Source organism: Phragmites australis, chromosome 12 (assembly GCF_958298935.1).
Source record: "Phragmites australis chromosome 12, lpPhrAust1.1, whole genome shotgun sequence".
NCBI lineage: Eukaryota > Viridiplantae > Streptophyta > Magnoliopsida > Poales > Poaceae > Phragmites > Phragmites australis.
Genome location: NC_084932.1, coordinates 23,758,517 through 23,779,566, shown reverse-complemented (window position 1 = coordinate 23,779,566; position 21,050 = coordinate 23,758,517). Strand labels below are relative to the sequence as shown.

General features: G+C 46.4%; 3 protein-coding genes across 3 annotated transcripts; all 3 read right to left on the bottom strand.

Moving 5' to 3' along the window:
* Window positions 1-15,819: 15,819 nt before the first annotated feature.
* LOC133886421 (uncharacterized) lies at window positions 15,820-17,917 on the bottom strand. Its single transcript, XM_062326131.1, has 3 exons — window positions 16,996-17,917; window positions 16,890-16,904; window positions 15,820-15,869 (listed from the first exon to the last, which is right to left on the bottom strand). The coding sequence occupies exons 1-3, from the start codon at window positions 17,915-17,917 to the stop codon at window positions 15,820-15,822; spliced, it is 987 nt and encodes a 328-aa protein (XP_062182115.1).
* Window positions 17,918-18,604: 687 nt separating this feature from the next.
* LOC133886420 (uncharacterized) lies at window positions 18,605-19,168 on the bottom strand. The gene has a single exon (XM_062326130.1). It carries the CDS (start codon window positions 19,166-19,168, stop codon window positions 18,605-18,607), a length of 564 nt encoding a protein of 187 aa, XP_062182114.1.
* A 66-nt stretch (window positions 19,169-19,234) lies between these two features.
* Window positions 19,235-19,645, bottom strand: LOC133886419 (uncharacterized). Its single transcript, XM_062326129.1, has one exon. The coding sequence runs from the start codon at window positions 19,643-19,645 to the stop codon at window positions 19,235-19,237; it is 411 nt and encodes a 136-aa protein (XP_062182113.1).
* Window positions 19,646-21,050: the final 1,405 nt, after the last annotated feature.

Genomic DNA, 21,050 nt, shown 5'->3' with positions numbered 1-21,050 from the left:
ATAGATTAAAAGATGCAGTGGTCATACGCAACTCACCAACAAGTCATTTTCTAAGAATTAATACAAGTCCACTATTCTCTGCTGTACCTTTTCACTAGTGCTTAGTGAAATGGAGTATTTTATCTAAGATGTAATTTTAATATCGGGAGGAAAATACTCGACACCTTCCTCCACCCCATTTTTTACCAGGCCACACCAAGAAGCTGCAGGTTAATTACTCTGTTGCTGTCCTATCCCTTCATTTTCCTACCATTCATGGATCTTAATTTGTTGGGTATATTATTGTTCTTCCCACTAAATCAAACGAAGATTAACCATGTCGCTTCTTGCCTTTGATGGGAAGTTCAGAAACTCAACGTCGGTTTACCCTCCAAACAAAAATTGTGCAGAGAACAAAAAAATCAGGATAATCATTTTCATGCCACATTACCGCATGAGATCAACGCTAACCACTTAAATCATACTGTGGCAACCTCTCTTTGATAATTTGGGCCGTTTTGCCACACCTTAGGCAGGGGAGTCTGACTGACTCTGGCAAGCATTTTAATTTAGTTTGCTGCCACAGTTTTGGGGCGTCACGAAACTGTAGCCTGGAGCTCTACCTGTTATAGACACATTTTCTTACCAGCTTTTTTTTTTTTTGCGTAAGTTGCGATGAAGGATTTTTTAGCCACACAAACTATGACATGCCACACTTTTTCGCAGATAAAGTAATTAGCAAAGTGTGGCTTACCATCAAACAGGCCCATGGTCTTTTGAGGGCGCATGGAGAAGAAGATGGTGGAGACGGAAGCCATGTACACGAGGAGTTTGTGCCTGCTGCAACTTGGCCACTGCTCTCCTCTCCCAAACGGCAGTCTTTTTGACGGCTTCCGGTCCATCCACCATACAGTCTGCACCCTCTTGTCTTCTCATGATGGATGCTTTGACTGCCCAAAAAACAATGTCCTGAGCAGATATAGGATAAGCTTGCTGAGAAATTTCGTGCGGTAGACCGGTTCTCCTCCTAATGTGCACGGCTCTCTTCAGCTATCCCCTTTGGATCTATGTTGCTGCACATGGACACAAACGACACCAAGCTTCTCCTTCTCCCTTATTTTGACAGGAAAAGGACATCAAGGTGTGAAAATTCTGCCTTTTATTAGAAGTGTTGGCTTGAACTAAAGGGAAGGACGAGGTTCCTTTTTTCATTCTTTTTGTGTGTTTAAAAATATAGATAGATCTTAATTTCTATTTCTTGCTGGACACATTGACAATCTAAATTTGGAATTTTTTATACACAATAATGGAAAATGATTTTGAGAAACAAATCAGCACCTTGAACTACGGTAACTATATATATATGTACAAAAAATGTTTCATGTGTGCATCAGGAGTACTATGCCACGAGCAGTTTTGTGAGTGTGACATCGACACGCTAGAATGGAAGTCTGAACCATCGGTCGAGTACATAGCAAGTTCATGCTTTATTTCATATTTCATGGCCTGACGAATGAGAGCTACTATGGCTAAACGTTTCAACTCGACTTTATCTGTCTGTCCTCACGAGGATGGATTGAAGGTGACTAGATGATTGCTCAGAAATGTTCTTTCCTTCGTTCTTTTATACACGAAAGACCCTTTCTTTATCTACATTCAACAGTTCAGTACCATTGACGGATGCAGAGAAGTCAGATAGGATCCATCCATCTCTCTCTTCTTTTTCATCCTCATCCCTTTTTTCGTACTCCCTCTTTTCTTCTTCCTCTTTTATCTATAGCAAAAAAAAAAAAAAAAAAAAAAAATCAAGGATTTAAAAGAGGTCTTCATTGGCTGTGAAGTTAAGAGAGTTAGAGCTCTCCAGCCCCTGGATCCGCCCATGTCCAGTACAGCTTCTTTTGCTTGCACCTACATGCTTTATTTCCCTTTTTTCCATCTAAAAAAAAAGTGAAGATACACTACAACCTCTCCTTTTACAGTGAAGTTTCCGAACCAATTTCCAAATACTGGTGTCATCCACCTGGACTGCAGGTGATAATATATATTTTTTTTGGGCCAAGGGAAAACGCCTCTACCTCCTTTTTAAGTATATCCACCCACAAAATGTGCGCTGCAGGTGGCAGTATATTTCTTTAAGATAAAAGAATAGAATTCACTATGTAAAAAATAGATAAAAGATACATAAAATTAGTGATGGGTCATCGTGACCCGTCACTAAAGACACATTAGTGATAGGTCCCGTTATAACCCGTCACTAATGTGTCTTTTGATCAGGACTAGACATAGACCCGTTACTAACGAGTGATAATTAGTGATGGGCCATATAACAACCCGTCTCTGATGATAATAGTGACGGTTTAAGTTGGGACCAATCACTAATGATCAGATTATAAGTGATGGGTCGTACTAGGCCAGTAATTAGTGATGAATTAAGTTGTAATCTGTCATAATGATCAACTTATCAGTGATAGGTCATCCTAAGTTAGTCATTAGTGACAGGTCAAGTTGTAACCCATTATTAATGACGGTATTTATCAGTGTAGAACTTTGGTAAGTACTCTGCTTGTGGTATTTGCCATTGATAAAAAAAAAATGGAAATGGAATCATAGATTGTTTTGTAATATGCTAATCTTCATCTACTCAACAAGTGTTCCCTGTTGAAATAAACATGTTATTTTAGCTCTCCATTTAAATGCTCAGCAATGTAAAGCGATATAAGTAATGATGATTCATCCGAAAGAACTTCTTGATTTGATCAATGAGTAACAAAAGGTCTTATAGAAATAAGCTAAAGAACTTAAAAAATTTAATACCCTTAATGATATTCATGCTATCTTTTGTTTCTAATTATGAATAATTATTGAACAAATTCAATTTGCTAAACAAGAAGCATGAAGAGCTTAAGGCTAAATTTGAGTGCATTGAATATCAAACTAAGGCCCCTTTGAAGTATTCTACCTCTCTCTTTAATTTCAATCCTAAAGTAGATGCTTTCACTTCTTGTGATGATTCATTTGATTTATCTAGCTCACCCTTTGCAATGAGACATGCATTAAGAATGTTATTGTAGAACCATCTAATAAACTTATTGAACAAGAGAATGATGAGCTCAAGTAAGAAGTGGAGAAGCTCAAGAGGGACTTGGCAAGATTAAAGGGCAAGAACCATGTCCAACTTCCTCAAGATAACCATGCTATCATGCTGAAGAAGCTTACGGAAGAATTTACCGTGACATGCTTCAAGTACCATCAAGAAAGTCACAAGTCTTTTCAATGCAAGCAGCTCAAGAAAGAGACCAAGAAGAAGAAGAAAATCATGAACCTCTACAACAAGACCTCCAACATCTACATCAACCCCAACTAAAAGACCAAAACCATAAGTAACCAGTACAAGCTCAACAAGAAGAACAATGACAAAGTTGTTGCACATATTGTTGGGAGACAGAACCGGAGGTGGAACCAACCCATTTGGATGCTCAAAGAAGTCATCACCAATATGAAGGGGCCCAATCGGTTTGGACTACAAAAAAAACCTGAGGTCCACAAGTCGACTTAGGGATTTAAAGACTTGACTTACAAGATGAAATGAAGATTCAAGCAAAGAAGCTAAGTATACAAGATTGGACATATTAGTGAAGATCATAATCATCATATACCTAAATTTCTATCCAAAGGAAAATAAGGCAAAGGTACTAGATGTTAAATCCTCTAAAGTGATGAATTCACTTGCCTTGTCTAGGATTACATACTCTCAATTCAATTTATTGCAATGCCTAGTGTAAATTTTTCATATGATTAGTTGAGTGCCCATGCGTTGCATTGGAAACAAAATTTATGCAAGATGATATCAAGCATATGCATAGATATTACTTACATTAATGGATCTAAGAAGTGATTTCCTATGCTACCACATGACAGATCTGCTGCTCATTTGTAACTATTTTTATTCTAGTGCCTCCACAGGATGAAGGATGGTTTTGCCCTATATACATGTCCAAATTAGACGGTAGAGTTGAATGCCCATATGTTGCAACAGGAGTCGCAAATTTACACATGATAACATTGTTGACTCCTCTAAAACCAGCCATCATCATCGAAGTATCTTTCAAGCAATAACATTGTTAATATTGTTTAAGTACTGCAAACACTAAAGTCACTACTCTAAACACCAGGCAACACACTGTCGTACAACCAAGTTTATACTTTGTGCTTCGGCAATATGAAAGAATCAAGCTCGTACCCACCGGTGAAGAAGAGAAAACATGGTTCCTAATAAGCAGCGCGCACTGGACCTCATCGTAAACAAGTTTTTTGTCATCATCCACATGGGTTGTTACTCTTGCCCTTACCCTTACCCTCTACATCATATCAATTAGGTACCTCCTACCATTGAGCCTGCGCAAAAAAAAAAGAAATTTATTAGATGTATCACATCAAAGATAAGCGAAGTATAGCAGTAGCCACAAATCAATCAATAAGCAATAAAATACCTTGACTATGGTGTGAGGACTTCTCTATAAACGATATTCTTAGTGCATGTCCCACTCTGCTTTGAGTACTTCTCCTTTTTCTTATCGTCATCTGGGGTGGCGAAGATCTTGATGTTCCTTCTAGCAGTGGCTCTAGATAGCGCGATATATAGCTGGCCATGAGAGAACACTAGCTGGGGGAGGTACACGTCGACATTCGGGATAGTCTGACCCTGTGCCTTGTTTATTGTCATGGCGAAGCTGAGCCTAACAAGAAACTGCTTCCGCTTGAACAGAAAAGGGAACATCTCATCATCAGAGGGACATAGGGAGATACGAGGTAGAACAATCCTCTACCCAGCATGCTTCCCGAGCATGATCTCTGCGTCAATAGCATTTCTTTGGAACCCGCGGATCACAAGTCTTGTCCCGTTGCAAAATCCATTGGTAGGGTCAATATTTTCGAGCAGTATTATAGGACAGTTAACCTTGAGCTTTAGCACATGCGTAGGTAGCCCGTTTGGGGCCAGAGAGTTAAGGAATTCTGGAGGATAGTAGTTGTGAGGGTCATCTTCAGCGCGATCAAAGCTATGGTACACCATCTTGTCTCCCCTAAAATGACCAACCATCTTCATGTTAATCATATCCAAGCACTCATTTTGTGTGGACAAGATGGCTCTCGATGTGATGTAGTTTGGGTCAGCCAGGTTAGCGTCAAGCATCAAAAACACGCTATCTATAAGTTTATCAAGGTCTGCATCCTTTCCTGTATACAGCACACATATATCATTAGGAATACATATTTTGCCATCACCATCAGCCTCCTCGGTGCCATTACCGATGCGCAAGGTATTCCGCAAACCATGGGTCGCTCTGATCCCTCATGTTATGCATGATCCTTAGGTGTTGCATATGCTCCCACAGGTAGGACATGCGTAGTGTCGAATCAACTATCTGAGACCTTGACCCCTTTCGGACAACAGGGAGGATCTGTCTAAAGTCACCACCAAACACAATTGTCTTCCCGCCGAACGGGATATCTGGCTGGCCCATTATGTCGCGCATGCTGTTGTCCAGGGCCTCCACCACCTGCCTCTTAGTCATGGAGGCTTCATCCCACATAATCAGTGACGCCGCCTGCAGAAGCTTAGCCGTCCCACTCTACTTTGTGAGACCACAGAAACCCCCATCATCAATGGTTAGAGGTATCTTGAATCACGAGTGCACGGTTCTTCCTCTGGGCATTATAGAAGCGGCAACACCTAGACATCGCCACGATGATCTTCCCCTAGCTGTGGACCATAGCAAGCAGTGCCTTGTAAAGAAAAGTCTTCCTAGTGCTTCCTGGGCCATCAATGAAGAATAGGCCTCCTTCGCCGTTGTCAACCACGGTTAGAATCTTGTCGTACGCAACCCTCTGCTCAACGTTGAGGGAGTCAGAAAGGCTGTGTGCTCATGATCCATAATGATCATAGACTACTCGAATATCTCCCTTGGCATACCATTTGCCATGTCAAGTGCATCATTGATATCAGGAAGAGGAAACGATCTTATATCCTTCCCCATCGACTACAGCATGTTCCTAACATCTATCAAAACCTTCTGCTCGACCATATGTGTGCATTGATCGATGCGGCAGTAGTCATCCAACATTGCCTCAAGGTGTCTATTCTAGAGGCCACCCACGTCACTGGGCTCACAAAATACCAATATTGTTGCAAAGAGCCTCCAAAGCGACGATGGCATTTGGAACAACTTGGCCTCCGTGAGGCACTCGTCTAGCGTATTGTCTGCCTCAATCAGACCCCTTCTTTCTGCGGCATCACTGAAGGACGATAGGATCTCACCATCAACTATCATCAGGTCCTCGTAGGATGTGGTGCCCGTCACGTGGTTCAGGAGAACCTGGAGGTAGTAGCGTTCCCCCTCGGCTGGATGGGCCGTCACAATTCTACGGACTTGTTCATGCTTTGTTTCATATTTCATGGCCTGACGAATGAGAGCTACTATGGCTAAACGTTTCAACTCGACTTTATCTGTATGTCCTCACGAGGATGGATTGAAGGCGACTAGATGATTGCTCAGAAATGTTCTTTCCTTCGTTCTTTTATACACGAAAGACCCTTTCTTTATCTATATTCAACAGTTCAGTACCATTGACGGATGCAGAGAAGTCAGATAGGATCCATCCATCTCTCTTCTTTTTCATCCTCATCCCTTTTTTCGTACTCCCTCTTTCCTTCTTCCTCTTTTATCTATAGCAAAAAAAAAAAAATCAAGGATTTAAAAGAGGTCTTCATTGACTGTGAAGTTAAGAGAGAGCTCTCCAGCCCCTGGATCCACCCATGTCCAGTACAGCTTCTTTTGCTTGCACCTACATGCTTTATTTCCCTTTTTTCCATCTCAAAAAAAAAAAGTGAAGATAAACTACAACCTCTCCTTTTACAGTGAAGTTTCCGAACCAATTTCCAAATGCTGGTGTCATCCACCTGGACTGCAGGTGATAATATATATTTTTTCGGCCAAGGGAAAACGCCTCTATCTCCTTTTTAAGTATATCCACCCATAAAATGTGCGCTGCAGGTGGCAGTATATTTCTTTAAGATAAAGGAATAGAATTTACTATGTAAAAAATAGATAAAAGAGACATAAAATTAGACACAAAATTAGTGATGGGTCATCGTGACCCATCACTAAACACATTATTAGGGGAAAATAAACCAGTCTGAGGATAATGGTTGAAGATTACCATCCAGGTCCCTCTGGAGCCTTGATCTCCGGACCCTCAGTTAAAGGCTCGATCTCTGAAGTTATCACATCCTTTCACGGTACCTCTTCGTACCTGCGAAACTTTCCCTTAGCTTAACCGGCTCGGCCTCCCGAAGGCTCAGCCTCCCAAAAACCCGACCTCCCGAAGCCTCGGTCCCTCGAAGCTTCGGCCTTCTGAAGCCCTGGCCTTCCGGAGGCCTGCTTTCTGAAGCTTTCACCTCCTAGTTCCATACCTCCCGAGGCCCCGCCTCGGGTTGCTTGGGCCGCCTTCCCAAAGGCTACAAGATGAGTCAGCAGTCCTTAGGAAAGATTTGCCAAAAGGGGAGCACCGGTCGTGCTTTGCCTGCAAGGAAGTGACCGGTATTAAAAGCCTAGGCTGATGGACACCGCTCTGACACTCCAGCGTAATGGAAGCTATCCTGACACCCCTGACATTGCGGCGCCGGGCGTAAATTGGCGATTGGCTCACCGCACTCCAGGGGGTAGGCACCACGGTAGTTACCACTGTGGATATTTATCTCCCAGATAGGGTAGAAAGTAGCTATCCGGGATAAGGCCCAGTAAATCAGTCAGATCCCAGATATTTGTACATTATGATAATTTGTACACCAAGCTACGCATGACCCTATAAATAGGGGGCCATGGTCATCTGGGTAGGAGGACGGGCAAGACAACGAAAAAGACACAGAGGTGAAAATACACCAAGTCACGCTATGATACTCCTCCCAGAGCGATCTATTTTTTCTACCATCAATACATTCGTGGTGTTCCTTCCTCTTAAACTTCATCTCCAAGCTTGGGTCTCCTCCTTAGAAGAAACTCTCGCCGTACTTGCTGAGGCAAGGCAAAATCTTGCTCCAACAGCGCGCCGTCCGTGGGGACTCAAACACAGAAGTGCTAAGAGAGGTAGGAATCCACCAGGAAAACCACCAAAGGCCTAGCTAAAACCGCCATACCCACCGTTGCAAGCATGCAACCATATGCATGGCTGTCCCAGCCATACGCACTGTATGCATGCTCCAGCCCCGCTACCGTGTGGAATGGCGTTCCCCCGACCTTGGCCAACTTAGAACCCTAGGTCGGTACAGGAACTCCAGACGGCGTGGAGGCCTTCCAGCCTCTGCACGACGAAGACCTCACCGCCTCAGGAGAGGACACGGCCGAAACCACAGCCAAGCAGGCCGCCTTCCAATGGTTCTGGGCGGTCCAACCCAGGAGTGCTCCCACCTGGGCTTGGTCCCCAGGTATCCCCTTCGACCACACCTGGGATACCCTAAGCGAGCCAACATCTTCGGAAAGTGTGTCCACCCAGCACCCTCCTTGGGCCCCTCAGGCGAAAGAGGGTTCCAAGGAGACGGAGGGCTCCAGGGTGCACGGACCCTGCCGGTGCCTCCAACGCCGCCCTCGCAACGCCAATCGTGTGCAGGAAACCCCAAGCCCACCTCGTCCGGGGAGGCATAGCCAGAACCACTTCGGCTCCAAAAGCCGGTTCACCGGGCAGCCTCGATGGTCTCCCAAAAGGGAAGGAGACCCTGGGGAAACCACAGGCTCCGGGACACACCGCCTTCGGCAGTGATCCCAACGATAACTCCAAGCTCTGGCACCCCAGGAGGCACACGGGTGCATCCTGTATGGACCAGGACGCGGTCACAACACTAACGACTGCCGCACCCTCATGACCTTCTAGGAAGAATACTTCGGAAGGAAAGCAGAATACTTGGCCGCAGAAGGAGTAGGCGAAGGACGACGCAGGGTTCGAAGGCCTGGGGAAAACTCCCGGGCAAATCCCCGACCCCTCAACCCTGCACCTTCACTACCGACCCTACATCCAACAATACCACATCCAGCAATGAGAACTGAGTCAGGGACACGCCGTCGCCAGGCTCCGGACAGGGTACCTCTAGAGCTGGGCAACGGCTAAGGGCCGAGGCGGTCGAGGACCGCCTCTCCCGACTAGCCTTCGACTACACCTCCAACATGCCATCGCCAGGCTCCGGACGGATTACCTCCGGGGCCAAGCAACGGCTAAAGGCTGAGGAGGTCAAGCACCGCCTCTCCCAGCCTAGCCACAGGCTTTGAGGCCACTAAGCCTCACAATTGAGGCCTTATTCCTACAAAGGTACGCCCACTGTTAACCACCAGGTAGTTTACTCAGTGATCCGTCTTTCATACGGCCAGGTTAGAGTCTGTGTGAGGCCTCCAACCTTACTGCTAGAAGTCTTTTTGCAATAGATAGCCACTAGGTAGAAGCGGTAGAATTTAAGTTATATTCTCATTTAGCATGAACAGTTATATAACCTAGCTATGTTTTATGCTACAACTAGCTTCTTATTACCAAAAATAGATTGCAAAACTTAGCTAGTATAACCATGCAAAATCCCTACACTCCCGCAGACGCATTGTGCCTAGGTCGCCTGGGGGGCGGGTCTGCCCAGGTCTCCTGGAAGGAATTGTGCAGCCTCAGAAGTATAGTTGCCACGTATCAAGGGATTTCCTTGATAGACCGTGTTGCGGCACCACCCGTAGGACATATTTGGGTGGCGTGACAAGCCCACGTACCACGGACGTAGCATGCCTAGGTCACATGGAAGGCAAGACTGCCTAAATTTCCTAGAAGGCATTGAATAGTCTCGGTACACAGTGAGGGCCACACACCGCGGGCGCCGCTTATGCTTAGGTCACCTGCAAGGCAGATTATGCCCAGGGTGCCCTGGAAGGCATTTGCACAGCCTCGGGTGTCGAAGCCACGCCCCGGGGGATGTCCTCGGTGGCGGAGTTGCGGTGCTCCGAGGAATGCTGTTGCAAGGAATCCTCGTTGCACGACATGCCTACACACCGTGGGCGTAGCGTGCCTAGGTTTCCTGGAAGGTATTGTGTAGCCTCGATAGTGTGTAGATGCCGATTATCAAGGGACTTCCTTGGTAATGTAGTTGCGGCGCCTCTGAGGGATTTCTTCAGAGGCATGACAAGCCTACGCACCAGTAAGCATTGCTTGCCTAAACCCAAAGTCACCTAAAAAGGTTTCCCGGAGGGTAGGCTTTGCCTTGGTAGGAAGTGGAGCCCACACACCGCGGGCGTAGCATGCCTAGGTCACCTGGAAGGCAAGACTGCCTATGTTTCCTGGAAGGTATTGTGTAGCCTCGATAGTATGTGGACGCTGCATATCAGGGGACTGCCCTGATGTGAGGATGCGGTGCTCTGAGGAATGCCGTCGCAACACGACATTCTTATATACTACGGGCGCAAAATGCCTAGGTCACCGCTAAGGCATCAAGCCTAGGTTTCCTGGAAGGTATTGCATAGCTTCGGTCGTATAAATGCCACACGCCAGGGCACATCCTTGGTGGGTAGTGTTGCGGTGCACCCTGGGCGTTTCCCCGGGAGCACGACAAGCCTACAAACCGCGGGCATAGCATGCCTAGGTCACCTGGAAGGCAAGACTGACTAGGTTTCCTGGAAGGTATTGTGTAGCTCCGATAGTGTGTAGGGCCTTCGGCATTAATACATGCCAAGGAACCTTACAAAACCTCTAGCAAAAACGAAGAGTCTTACAAAAACCTCCAACAAAAACGGAGAGTCTTACAAAACCTCCGGCAAAAACGGAGAACTTTACAAAACCTCTGACAAAAACGGAGAGTCTTACAAAACCTTCGACAAAAACGGAGAGTCTTACAAAAACCTCCTACAACAACGGAGAGCTTTACCAAACCTCCACACAACGAAGAGCTAAACATCCGGTAGAAACAGAGAGCCTTACCGCCTTACCAAACCTCCGCACAACGGAGAGCTTTACCAAACCCCCGTACAACAGAGAGCTTCACAAAACCTCCGGCAAAAATGGAGAGCCTTACCAAACCTTCGTACAATAGGGAATTTTACCAAACCTCCACTAAAACGGAGAGACTTCCAAAAACTCCTGCAATGGGGGTGTTTTCCAAAAACTCCGCCGGGCGGAAAGGTTCTGAAAGGACCTAATGGGAAGAGTACCTCGGCATCTTGAAGGCAAATGCCTTCGTGCCGAAGGGACAAAACCCACTGGCCTCTAAGGAGCACAACACATAGATCAAAGGGGTATAAAAATCCCCCTCCCGACATGGAAAGGTATGACCCGCGTGACTCAAACACGTATGGTTAAAGGTAAAATCATTACCCTACCATCTCCTTTAAAGACACATTTCATACATCATTTTATGAGTGTTATACTAACACTTAATAAGAGCCACGTTGCGTGGCACGGGAAATATAGTGGAACTCTCGACTGTCCATTGTAGAGACCGCAATTTAGGGCACTGGCTAAGGGCCGAGGGGGTCACGCGCTGTCGCCAGGCTCCGGACGGAGTACCTCCGGAGCCGGACAGGAGCTAAGGGCTGAGGGGACCACCTCTTCCGCTTAGCCTTCGGCTTCGCCTCTGACACGCCGTCGCTAGGCTCCGGACGGAGTACCTCTGAAGTCGGGCAGCAACTAAGGGGCGAGGGGATCGCGGACCACCTCTCCTACCTAGTCTTCGACTTCGCCTCTGACACGCCGTCGCCAGGCTCCAAACGGAGTACCTCCGGAGTTAGGCAGTGGTTAACGATCGAGGGGGTCGCGGACCACCTCTCTCGCCTAGCCTTCAGCTTCGCCTCCGACACACCATCGCCAGGCTCCAAATATAGTACCTCCGGAGCTAGGCAGTGGCTAAGGGCTAAGGGGGTCGCGGACCACCTCTCCAGCCTAGCCTTCGGCTTCACCTCTGACACACAGTCGCCTTAAACCTAGGTAGTCACTAAGGAACCCGAAGGGTCAAGGACCACCTCCGGAGCTTGTCTCTAAAGGTTCCAGATGGACTTCGCTGAGTCGAAAATCTGAAACAAATTGAGAAGAAGGCCCTACCAGTGCCAAGCCCGAGGAGTACGCAATAACCGGGAACGACGAGGTCACCACTGCTCCACCCGGTTCTCCTTAGTTACCCTACGTATCTACCACCACCAGATTCCCGAGGCCACCTCTCCCCCAGAAGGAACGAAATCGGTGATGATCTATGCGAAGGCTCGGTACCTCGGTCGTCAGAAAAAACTAGCCATCGCCTACGAAGGGGACAAAGAAGCGCGGTTTGAAGGCACGAAGGCACACACACATGCGGTCACCCGTTCGAAAGATCCTCTTGCACTCCGATACGGAAGGAAACACGACAATTCCTGAAGGTCCATGTTATATTATTAAACAACTGGTACATCCAGAAGACACATATTGAAGCTACAGTACAGAAATAGCCACGAAGAAGATAGATCCCTACGGAGCAAAACAGGGTGAGAAAGAGTACAAGGTGACTAAGTCAAGCCATGAGCCCACAACAAGGCCATGGTCAACCGTGAGACATGGATGCCTCACGACATCATCAAGTACGCTATCCCGCTGACCGCCTTCACCTCCTACGGGTCCTGGCAGGGGCCACACATGGGACGGCGTATGCACCTCATCTGTGGCCTGCTGCTGTGAAGCCGATATAGTAGCCGGCTCCCGAGCTGTTGGAGGATGAAGAAGAGTCCAAGGAGGTCACCGGCGGGGCCTTCTCCCTAGCCTTCCCGGCCTCCTCCTTCGTCGTCGTCTCCATAGACGCATGCTCGCTCTCCCCCGCAGGAGATCCTAGTCGATCTCCTCATCGTCATCGAAGATATTGATGATCTCGACGGGCATGGCCTCCCCGGCCAAAGGTCGGGCTGGAGCGTTGGGCAGCCGCCTCCCCTGCAGAGATGGAAGCGGTGTGGCCACCGGCGCCTCTATCAACGACCAAAACGGTCTGGCTCCCGAAGAAGCCGTCAAGATCATCGACATCTCTGAAGAGCATAAGGAGGAAGACGATGCCATACTCAAGTCAAGGTTAACTGCTCACTCGTAGGGCTATGGAGACTCCAGCCGGGTGACCCCAGCTTTATACCCGGGCCAAGTAGCCACGTAAGTACGGAAGATGAAGCGGAACCAACACCGCGGTGTCCCCCATTGAATACCTGGGGGGGGGGGACCGTGGCCATGCCCCGGTCGTTCCTCCAACACGTGGCAGCACTGCACGACGAATGCCTCGTTTTCTCGCACAGACGTCCCGTCACATTAATAACCCTAGACTCCTTTTGGCACATGACAGGGGCGTGGGCACAAGACCCTAAATGACCCCCCGCATTGTCGAGTCAGAACGCAACAGTGGCACGTCTTATCCTGCCAAGCTAACGTGTAGGATCCTCCAATCCTACACGTAACCTCTGCTTTGGCGACCTCAAAGGGCAGGAAGAACCATACCAAAGGAATCCGGATAACCTGTATTGGTCTCAGCACGGACCCTGGAAGTACACCACATCCATTGACATCCCTCTGACCCGGGGTCCCAACACCACGCATGATAGATCCAACAAACTCCGGGGCAAATCGCCACCACTAGTATGCCATCATCCTTGGGCTTGCCATCGACGCCCACGGTTTCTTAATGAAAAAACTTCTTAAAGGACAGGGAATTGCCATCAGGCATACTTGATACTATACCAGGCTGGGGTTGGTTTTTCATCTACATCCTCTCCCCCCTCCGAAACATCGGGGCCCGAGAATGAGGGGGTACTGTTGGGGGGAAAATAAACTAGCCTGAGGATTATGGTTGAAGATTACCATCCAGGTCCCTCTGAAGCGTTGATCTCCAAACCCTAAGTTAAAGGCTCGAGCTCCGAAGTCATCAGATCCCTTCACGGTACCTCTTCGTACCTGCGAAGCCTTCCCTTGGCTTAACCGGCTCGGCCTCTCGAAGGCTCAGCCTCCCAAAAATCTGATCTCCTGAAGCCTCGGTCCCCCGAAGCTTCGGCCTCCAGAAGCCCCGGCCTTCCGGGGGCCTGCTTCCCGAAGCTTTCACCTCCCGGTTCCATACCTCCCGAGGCCCCCGCCTCGGGCTGCTCGGGCCGCCTTCCCGAAGGCTACAAGGTGAGTCAGCAAGCCTTAGGAAAGATTTGCAGAAAGAGGAGCACTGGTCATGCTTTGTCTGCAAGGAAGTGACCGGCATTAAAAGCCTAGGCTGATGGACGCCGCTCTGACACTCTAACATAATGGAGGCTATCCTGACACCCCTTACAATGCGGTGCTGGGCCGCAATTGGCGACCGGCTCACTGCACTCCAAGGGGCAGGCACCAAGATAGTTACCACGGTGGATATTTATCTCCCAGATAGGGTAGAAAGTAGCTATCCAGGATAAGGCTCAGTAAATCGGTTAGATCCCAGATATTTGTACATTATGATAACTTGTACGCCAAGCTACGCACGATCCTATAAATAGGGGGCCATGGTCATCTGGTCAGGAGGACGGGCAAGACAGCGAAAAAGACACATAGGTGAAAATACACCAAGTCACGCTGTGATACTCCTTTTAGAGTGATCTATTTTTTCTATCATCAATACATTCGTGATGTTCCTTCCTCTTAAACTTCGTCTCCAAGCTTGAGTCTGCTCCTTAGAAGAAACTCTCATCGTACTTGCTGGGGCAAGACGAACTCTTGCTCCAACAGACACATTAGTGATAGGTCCCGCTATAACCCGTCACTAATGTGCCTTTTTGATCAGAACTAGACATAGACCCGTCACTAATGAGTGATCGTTAGTGATGGGCCATGTAACAACCCATCACTGATGATAATAGTGATGGGCCAAGTTGGGACCAATCACTAATGATCAGATTATAAGTGACGGGTCGTCCTAGGCCAGCAATTAGTGATGAGTTAAGGTTTAATCCGTCACTAATGATCAACTTATCAGTAATAAGTTATCCTAGGTCAGTCATTAGTAACAGGTCAAGTTGTAACCCGTTATTAATGACGATATTCATCAGTGTAGAACTTTGGTAAGTGCTCTGCTTGTGGTATTTTCCATTGATAAAAAAATATGGAAATGGAATCATACGATTGTTTTGTAACATGCTAATCTTCATCTACTCAACAAGTGTTCCCTGTTGAAATAAAACATGTTATTTTAGCTCTCTATTTAAATGCTCAGCAATGCAAAGCGATATATGTAATGATGAATCCGATAATGATTCATCCTCTCAAAAAGAACTTCTTGATTTGATCAATGAGTAACAAAGGGTCTTAAAAAAATAAGTTAAAGAACTTAAGAAATTTAATACCCTTAATGATATTCATGCTACCTTTGTTTCTAATTATGAACAATTATTGAGCAAATTCAATTTGCTAAACAAGAAGCATGAAGAGCTTAAGGCTAAATTTGAGTGCATTGAATATCAATTTAAGGTCCCTTTGAAGCATTCTACCTCTCTCTTTAATTTCAATCCTAAGGTAGATGCTTTCACTTCTTGTGATGATTCATTTGATTTATCTAGCTCACCCTTTGTAATGAGACATGCATTAAGAATGTTGTTGTAGAATCATCTAATAAACTTATTGAACAAGAGAATGATGAGCTCAAGCAAGAAGTGGAGAAGCTCAAGAGGGACTTGGCAAGATTAAAGGGCAAGAACCATGTCCAACTTCCTCAAGATAACCATGCTATCATGGTGAAGGGGGTTGCAGAAGAATCTATCGTGACATTGTTGAAGTACCATCAAGAAGGTCACAAGTCTTTTCAATGCAAGCAGCTCAAGCATGAACCTCCACAACAAGACCTCCAACATCTACATCAACCCCAACTAAAAGACCAAAACCATAAGTAACCAGTACAAGCTCAACAAGAAGAACAATGACAAAGTGGTTGCACACATTGTTGGGAGAAAGAACCGGAGGTGGAGCTAACCCATTTGGATGCCCAAAGAAGTCATCACCAATATGAAGGGGCCCAATCAGTTTGGGCTCCGAAGAAAACTTGAGGTCCACAAGTCGGCTTAGGGATTTGAAGACTTGGCTTACAAGATGAAATGAGGATTCAAGCAAAGGAGCCAAGTGTACAAGATTGGACGTATTAATGAAGATCATAATCAGATATACCTAAACTCCCATCCAAAGGTAAAAAAGGCAAAGGTACTAGATGTTAAATCCTCTAAAATGATGAATTCACTTGCCTTGTCTAGGATTGCATGCTCTCAATTCAATTTATTCCAATGCCTAGTGTAAATTTTTCATATGACTAGTTGAGTGCCCATGCGTTGCATTGGAAACAAAATTTATGCAAGATGATATCAAACATATGTATAGATATTACTTACAATAATGGATCTAAGGAGTGATTTCCTATGCTTCCACATGGCAGATCTGCTGCTCATTTGTAACTGTTTTTATTTCTAGTACCTCCAGGGGATGAAGGATGGTTTTGCCCTATATGCGTGTCCAAATTAGACGGTAGAGTTGAATGGCCATACATTGCAACAGGAGTCGCAAATTTATACATGATAACATTGTTGATTCCTTTAAAACTAGCCATCATCATTGAAGTATCTTTCAAGTAATAACATTGTTAATATTGTTGAAGTACTGCAAACACTAAAGGCACTACTCTAAACACCAGGCAACACACTGTCGTACAACCAAGTTTATACTTTGTGCTTCGGCAATATGAAAGAATCAAGCTCGTACCCACCGACGAAGAAGAGAAAACATGGTTCCTAATAAGCAGCATGCACTGGACCTCGTCGTAAACAAGTTTTTTATCATCATCCACATGGGTTGTTACTCTTGCCCTTACCCTTACCCTCTACATCATATCAATTGGGTACCTCCTACCATTGAGCCTGCGCAAAAAAAAAATTTATTAGATGTATCACATCAAAGATAAGCAAAGTATAGCAGTAGCCACAAATCAATCAATAAGCAATAAAATACCTCGACTATGGTGTAATGACTTCTCTATAAATGATATTCTTAGTGCACGTCCCACTCTGCTTTGAGTACTTCTCCTTTTCTTATCGTCATCTAGGGTGGCAAAGATCTTGATGTTCCTTTTGGCAGTGGCTCTAGATAGTGTGACATATAGCTGGCCATGAGAGAACACTGGCTGGGGGAGGTACACGCCGACATTCGGGATAGTCTGACCCTGTGCCTTGTTGATTGTTATGGCGAAGCTGAGCCTAACAGGAAACTGTTTCCGCTTGAATAGAAAAGGGAACATCTCGTCATCAGAGGGACATAGGGGGATACGAGGCAGAAAAATCCTCTTCCCAGCATGCTTCCTGAGCATGATCTCTGTGTCAATAGCATTTCTTTGGAACCCCCGGATCACAAGTCTTGTCCCATTGCAAAGTCCATTGGCAGGGTCAATATTTCTGAGTAGTATTATAGGACAGTTAACCTTGAGCTTTAGCACATGCGGAGGTAGCCTGTTTGGGGCCAGAGAGTTAAGGAATTCCGGTGGATAGTAGTTGTGGGGGTCATCTTCAGCGCGATCAAAGCTATGGTACACCATCTCGTCTCCCCGAAAATGACCAATCATCTTCATGTTAATCATATCCACACACTCATTTTGTGTGGACAATATGGCTCTCGACGTGATGTAGTTTGGGTCAGCCAGGTTAGCGTCGAGCATCGAAAACACGCTATCTATAAGTTTATCAAGGTCTGCATCCTTTCTTGTATACAACACACATATATCATTAGGAATACATATTTTGCCATCACCATCAGCCTCCTCGGTGCCATTACCGATGTGCAGTAGGTATTCCGTAAACCATGGGTCGCTCTGAGCCCTCATGTTATGCATGATCCTTAGATGTCGCATATGCTCCCATAGGTCGGACTTGCGCAGCATCGAATCAACTATCTGAGACCTTGACCCCTTTCAGACAACAGGGAGGACCTGTCTAAATTCACCACCAAACACAATTGTCTTCCCGCCGAACGGGATATTTGGCTGGCCCATTATGTTGTGCATGCTGTTGTCCAGGGCCTCCACCGCCTGCCTCTTAGTCATGGAGGCTTCATCCTACATAATCAGTGATGCCTCCTGCAGAAGCTTAGGCGTCCCACTCTGCTTTGTGAAACCACAGAAATCCTCATCATCAATGGTCAGAGGTATTTTGAATTGTGAGTGCACGGTTCTTCCTCCGGGCATTATAGAAGTGACAACACCAGATGTAGCCATCGCCATGATGATCTTCCCCTAGCCGCGGACCATAGCAAGCAGTGCCTTGTAAAGAAAAGTCTTCCAAATGCTTCCTGGGCCATCAATGAAGAACATGCCTCCTTTGCCGTTGTCAACCGCGGTTAGAATCTCGGCCTCCATGAGGCACTCGTCCAGCGTATTGTTTGCCTCAATCAGACCCCTTCTTTCCGCGGCATCACTAAAGGACGATAGGATCTCACCATCAACTATCCTCAGGTCCTCATAGGATGTGGCACCCGTCATGTGGTTCAGGAGAACCTGGAGGTAGTAGCGTTCCCCCTCGGCTGGATGGGCCGTCACAATTCTACCGACTTGTCCACCATGTTTCCTCGGTTACCAAAACTTTCTATTTTTCCCTTTTTGCCAAGTAAACCACTTGGGGAAATCACGGTAGAGGATGCCTCTTGCTTGCTCGTGTACTTTGTTTGCCTCGAAGTACTCTGTTAGCATTGACTTCTCAACATCATCACGGTCGAGCACCTCCTGTATGTCCTGCCCCCCTCGGTACGAAACCATATGCATGTTCATGAGATGAAGTTGTAGTTGCATCACAGGTGGAGAGTTCTTGCTCAGGTCAAAGCCGTATATCCTCCACAAGGCTTCCAGTGGGGTAACCCACCTCGCCGCCCTGTACTGCTTGATCTCATCGATGTCATTGTTGTCAGCCTTGTTGACAGATACAGACGCCCGATCGTGGCCCTTATATATGTACTTGAACATGTACTTGACAGCTTTTATGCTCGAGCAGATCTCAACATTGATGTGGCAGTTGAACAACCGCAAGAGGTAAGGGTTGTAAGGGATGACCCACCTGTTGTCTAGCTGGCATTTTTGAACCATTGCATGGTGACCATCATCGCATCTCCTGTACACCAGGTAGGAATCCTTGCTTTGCATGGTAGCCGCATTGAAAGGATGTGGATAATGGTTCTTGCATGACCCACGATCCTTTGTGCACGGGCACTAGGAGTTCAGCACACCAGAAGGGCCATGCATCATGTGCTTGACAACCATCTTGTATAGCTCTGGGTACTTGTGCTTGTCCGGGAGCTCAGTAGAGATGATACAATCATATTGCTCTGGACACACGAGCTTATATTTGCCCTGCATGATCAGCAGGAAATGGGCGTGCGGCAATCCCCTCTCCTGGAACTCCACAACATATACATAGGCCTGGACCTTGCCAAGCATGTGCTTCTCAAACAACTGCTTCTTTAGTTCCTCGAGCTTTGCCTTGAAAACACGCACGATGAGATCTGGGCGATCTTGAGGTATCTGGCCATGCTCGAGCTCATGTGTGATCTCTTCCCAGTTAGGGTTGCAGGTCATCGTGAGGAAGATGTTTGGCTTCCCGTACTTCCGCACCAATGCCATAGCATCCATGCACCGACGCCTCATATCTCGTGGTCCTCCGATAAATTATGTAGCCAGCACGATCCGTTTGCCGACCGCGTTCGCTCTGCTCTCTCCAACATTAAAGCTATCCACCAAGCCTTGATAGAGGTCCGTCCTTATCTCCTTTTGATGATTCCATATGTAGTCTAGCCGCAAACTCTCGATCTTGATGTAAGTATCGACCGCAAACTGCTGGAAAAAGATGTTTGCCAAACAGTATCGGGTTGAATATCCCTGACCTCATCTAGAATTTGTAGCAGTAATAGTCCCTCACAGAGGCGCACAACCTGCTATTTGAATCTGCGTGGAGCGTAGGATGATAGATGTTAGTGCAAGATATAAATGAATGCAAAGGCAAAACCCATGCTAAAAACATTAATTGTATGATAATATCAACCTGGATCCTCATTATTATTACCACACGCTGCACGAGTCGCCCTAACCTCATCCATGGATATGCAACCTTTGGGATATAAGGATGCCAGCCAATTTCACCTCTTGGGAAGAAGAGAGGGTATGGCAGGGGGTCATAGCACACATGATACTATCGGATGCTATATGTCTCGTTGTTGTTCCCATATAGGATAACACTACAATTGGAGTTTTTCCGTTGCTCGCTGCCTACCACCTCTGAAGTGAGCGGTACATTATACATCCTCTGGTCGAGCCTATTATCAAGATTTAGTGTCACACAGTAATCCTCAAGGTCTTCGACCTGTGCCATACTCCTGAACTACTGAGAGTATGGGTTGTCACAAAGTATGCCAAATAGCCTTGTGATTACTTCTTGGTCTTGCCGGTATTGCTTCTCACGACATCGCCGATACCGGTGCTCTAGACTTGGGTCACCATCATAGAAGTACATCTCTAAATGCTGAGGGTCCAAGCCATTAGTTCCAAATAAATGTATATTGTGGTACATTTGACTGTGGGATCAAAACATGTAGATACCACTACTTGCCATGTTGGTGGTCTCGCTGTCAAGGTGACAATAAAGAGAAGTGAATGAGAAATGACCATTGAAGAACCTAATGTTGTCCCAAAAATGCTTGGCATTCGAATATGCACTTGACCATAGCCTCAATAGTTCGGGTGGCGTATCTGGATTGGACAGACTGATCTTTCTGTTATGATAGCAGAACCCCTTAGGCTCATACTCGAACATCCTCACATCACAGAATTCACAGTTCGGTTGGGGCTTAAGCATGTGCATGCTTTGGGGTATGTTGCTATACACGTGGTCGTACGGTTCGGGGACGCTTGAGGCCGTGACACTGGAATCGTCAGCTCCATCAAATTCAACATCCTCATCATTGTCCCCATCTGTAGAGATTTAGCATCAAAGGGTTAGAGGAGGCTTAGTATGGTACTAACAAAGGATGCG

Coding starts and splice junctions, on each gene's coding strand:
- LOC133886421 (XM_062326131.1), bottom strand. CDS start 17,917: ATGCTGCGCAAGTCCGACCTATGGGAGCATATGCGACATCTAAGGATC.
- LOC133886420 (XM_062326130.1), bottom strand. CDS start 19,168: ATGCAAAGCAAGGATTCCTACCTGGTGTACAGGAGATGCGATGATGGT.
- LOC133886419 (XM_062326129.1), bottom strand. CDS start 19,645: ATGGCATTGGTGCGGAAGTACGGGAAGCCAAACATCTTCCTCACGATG.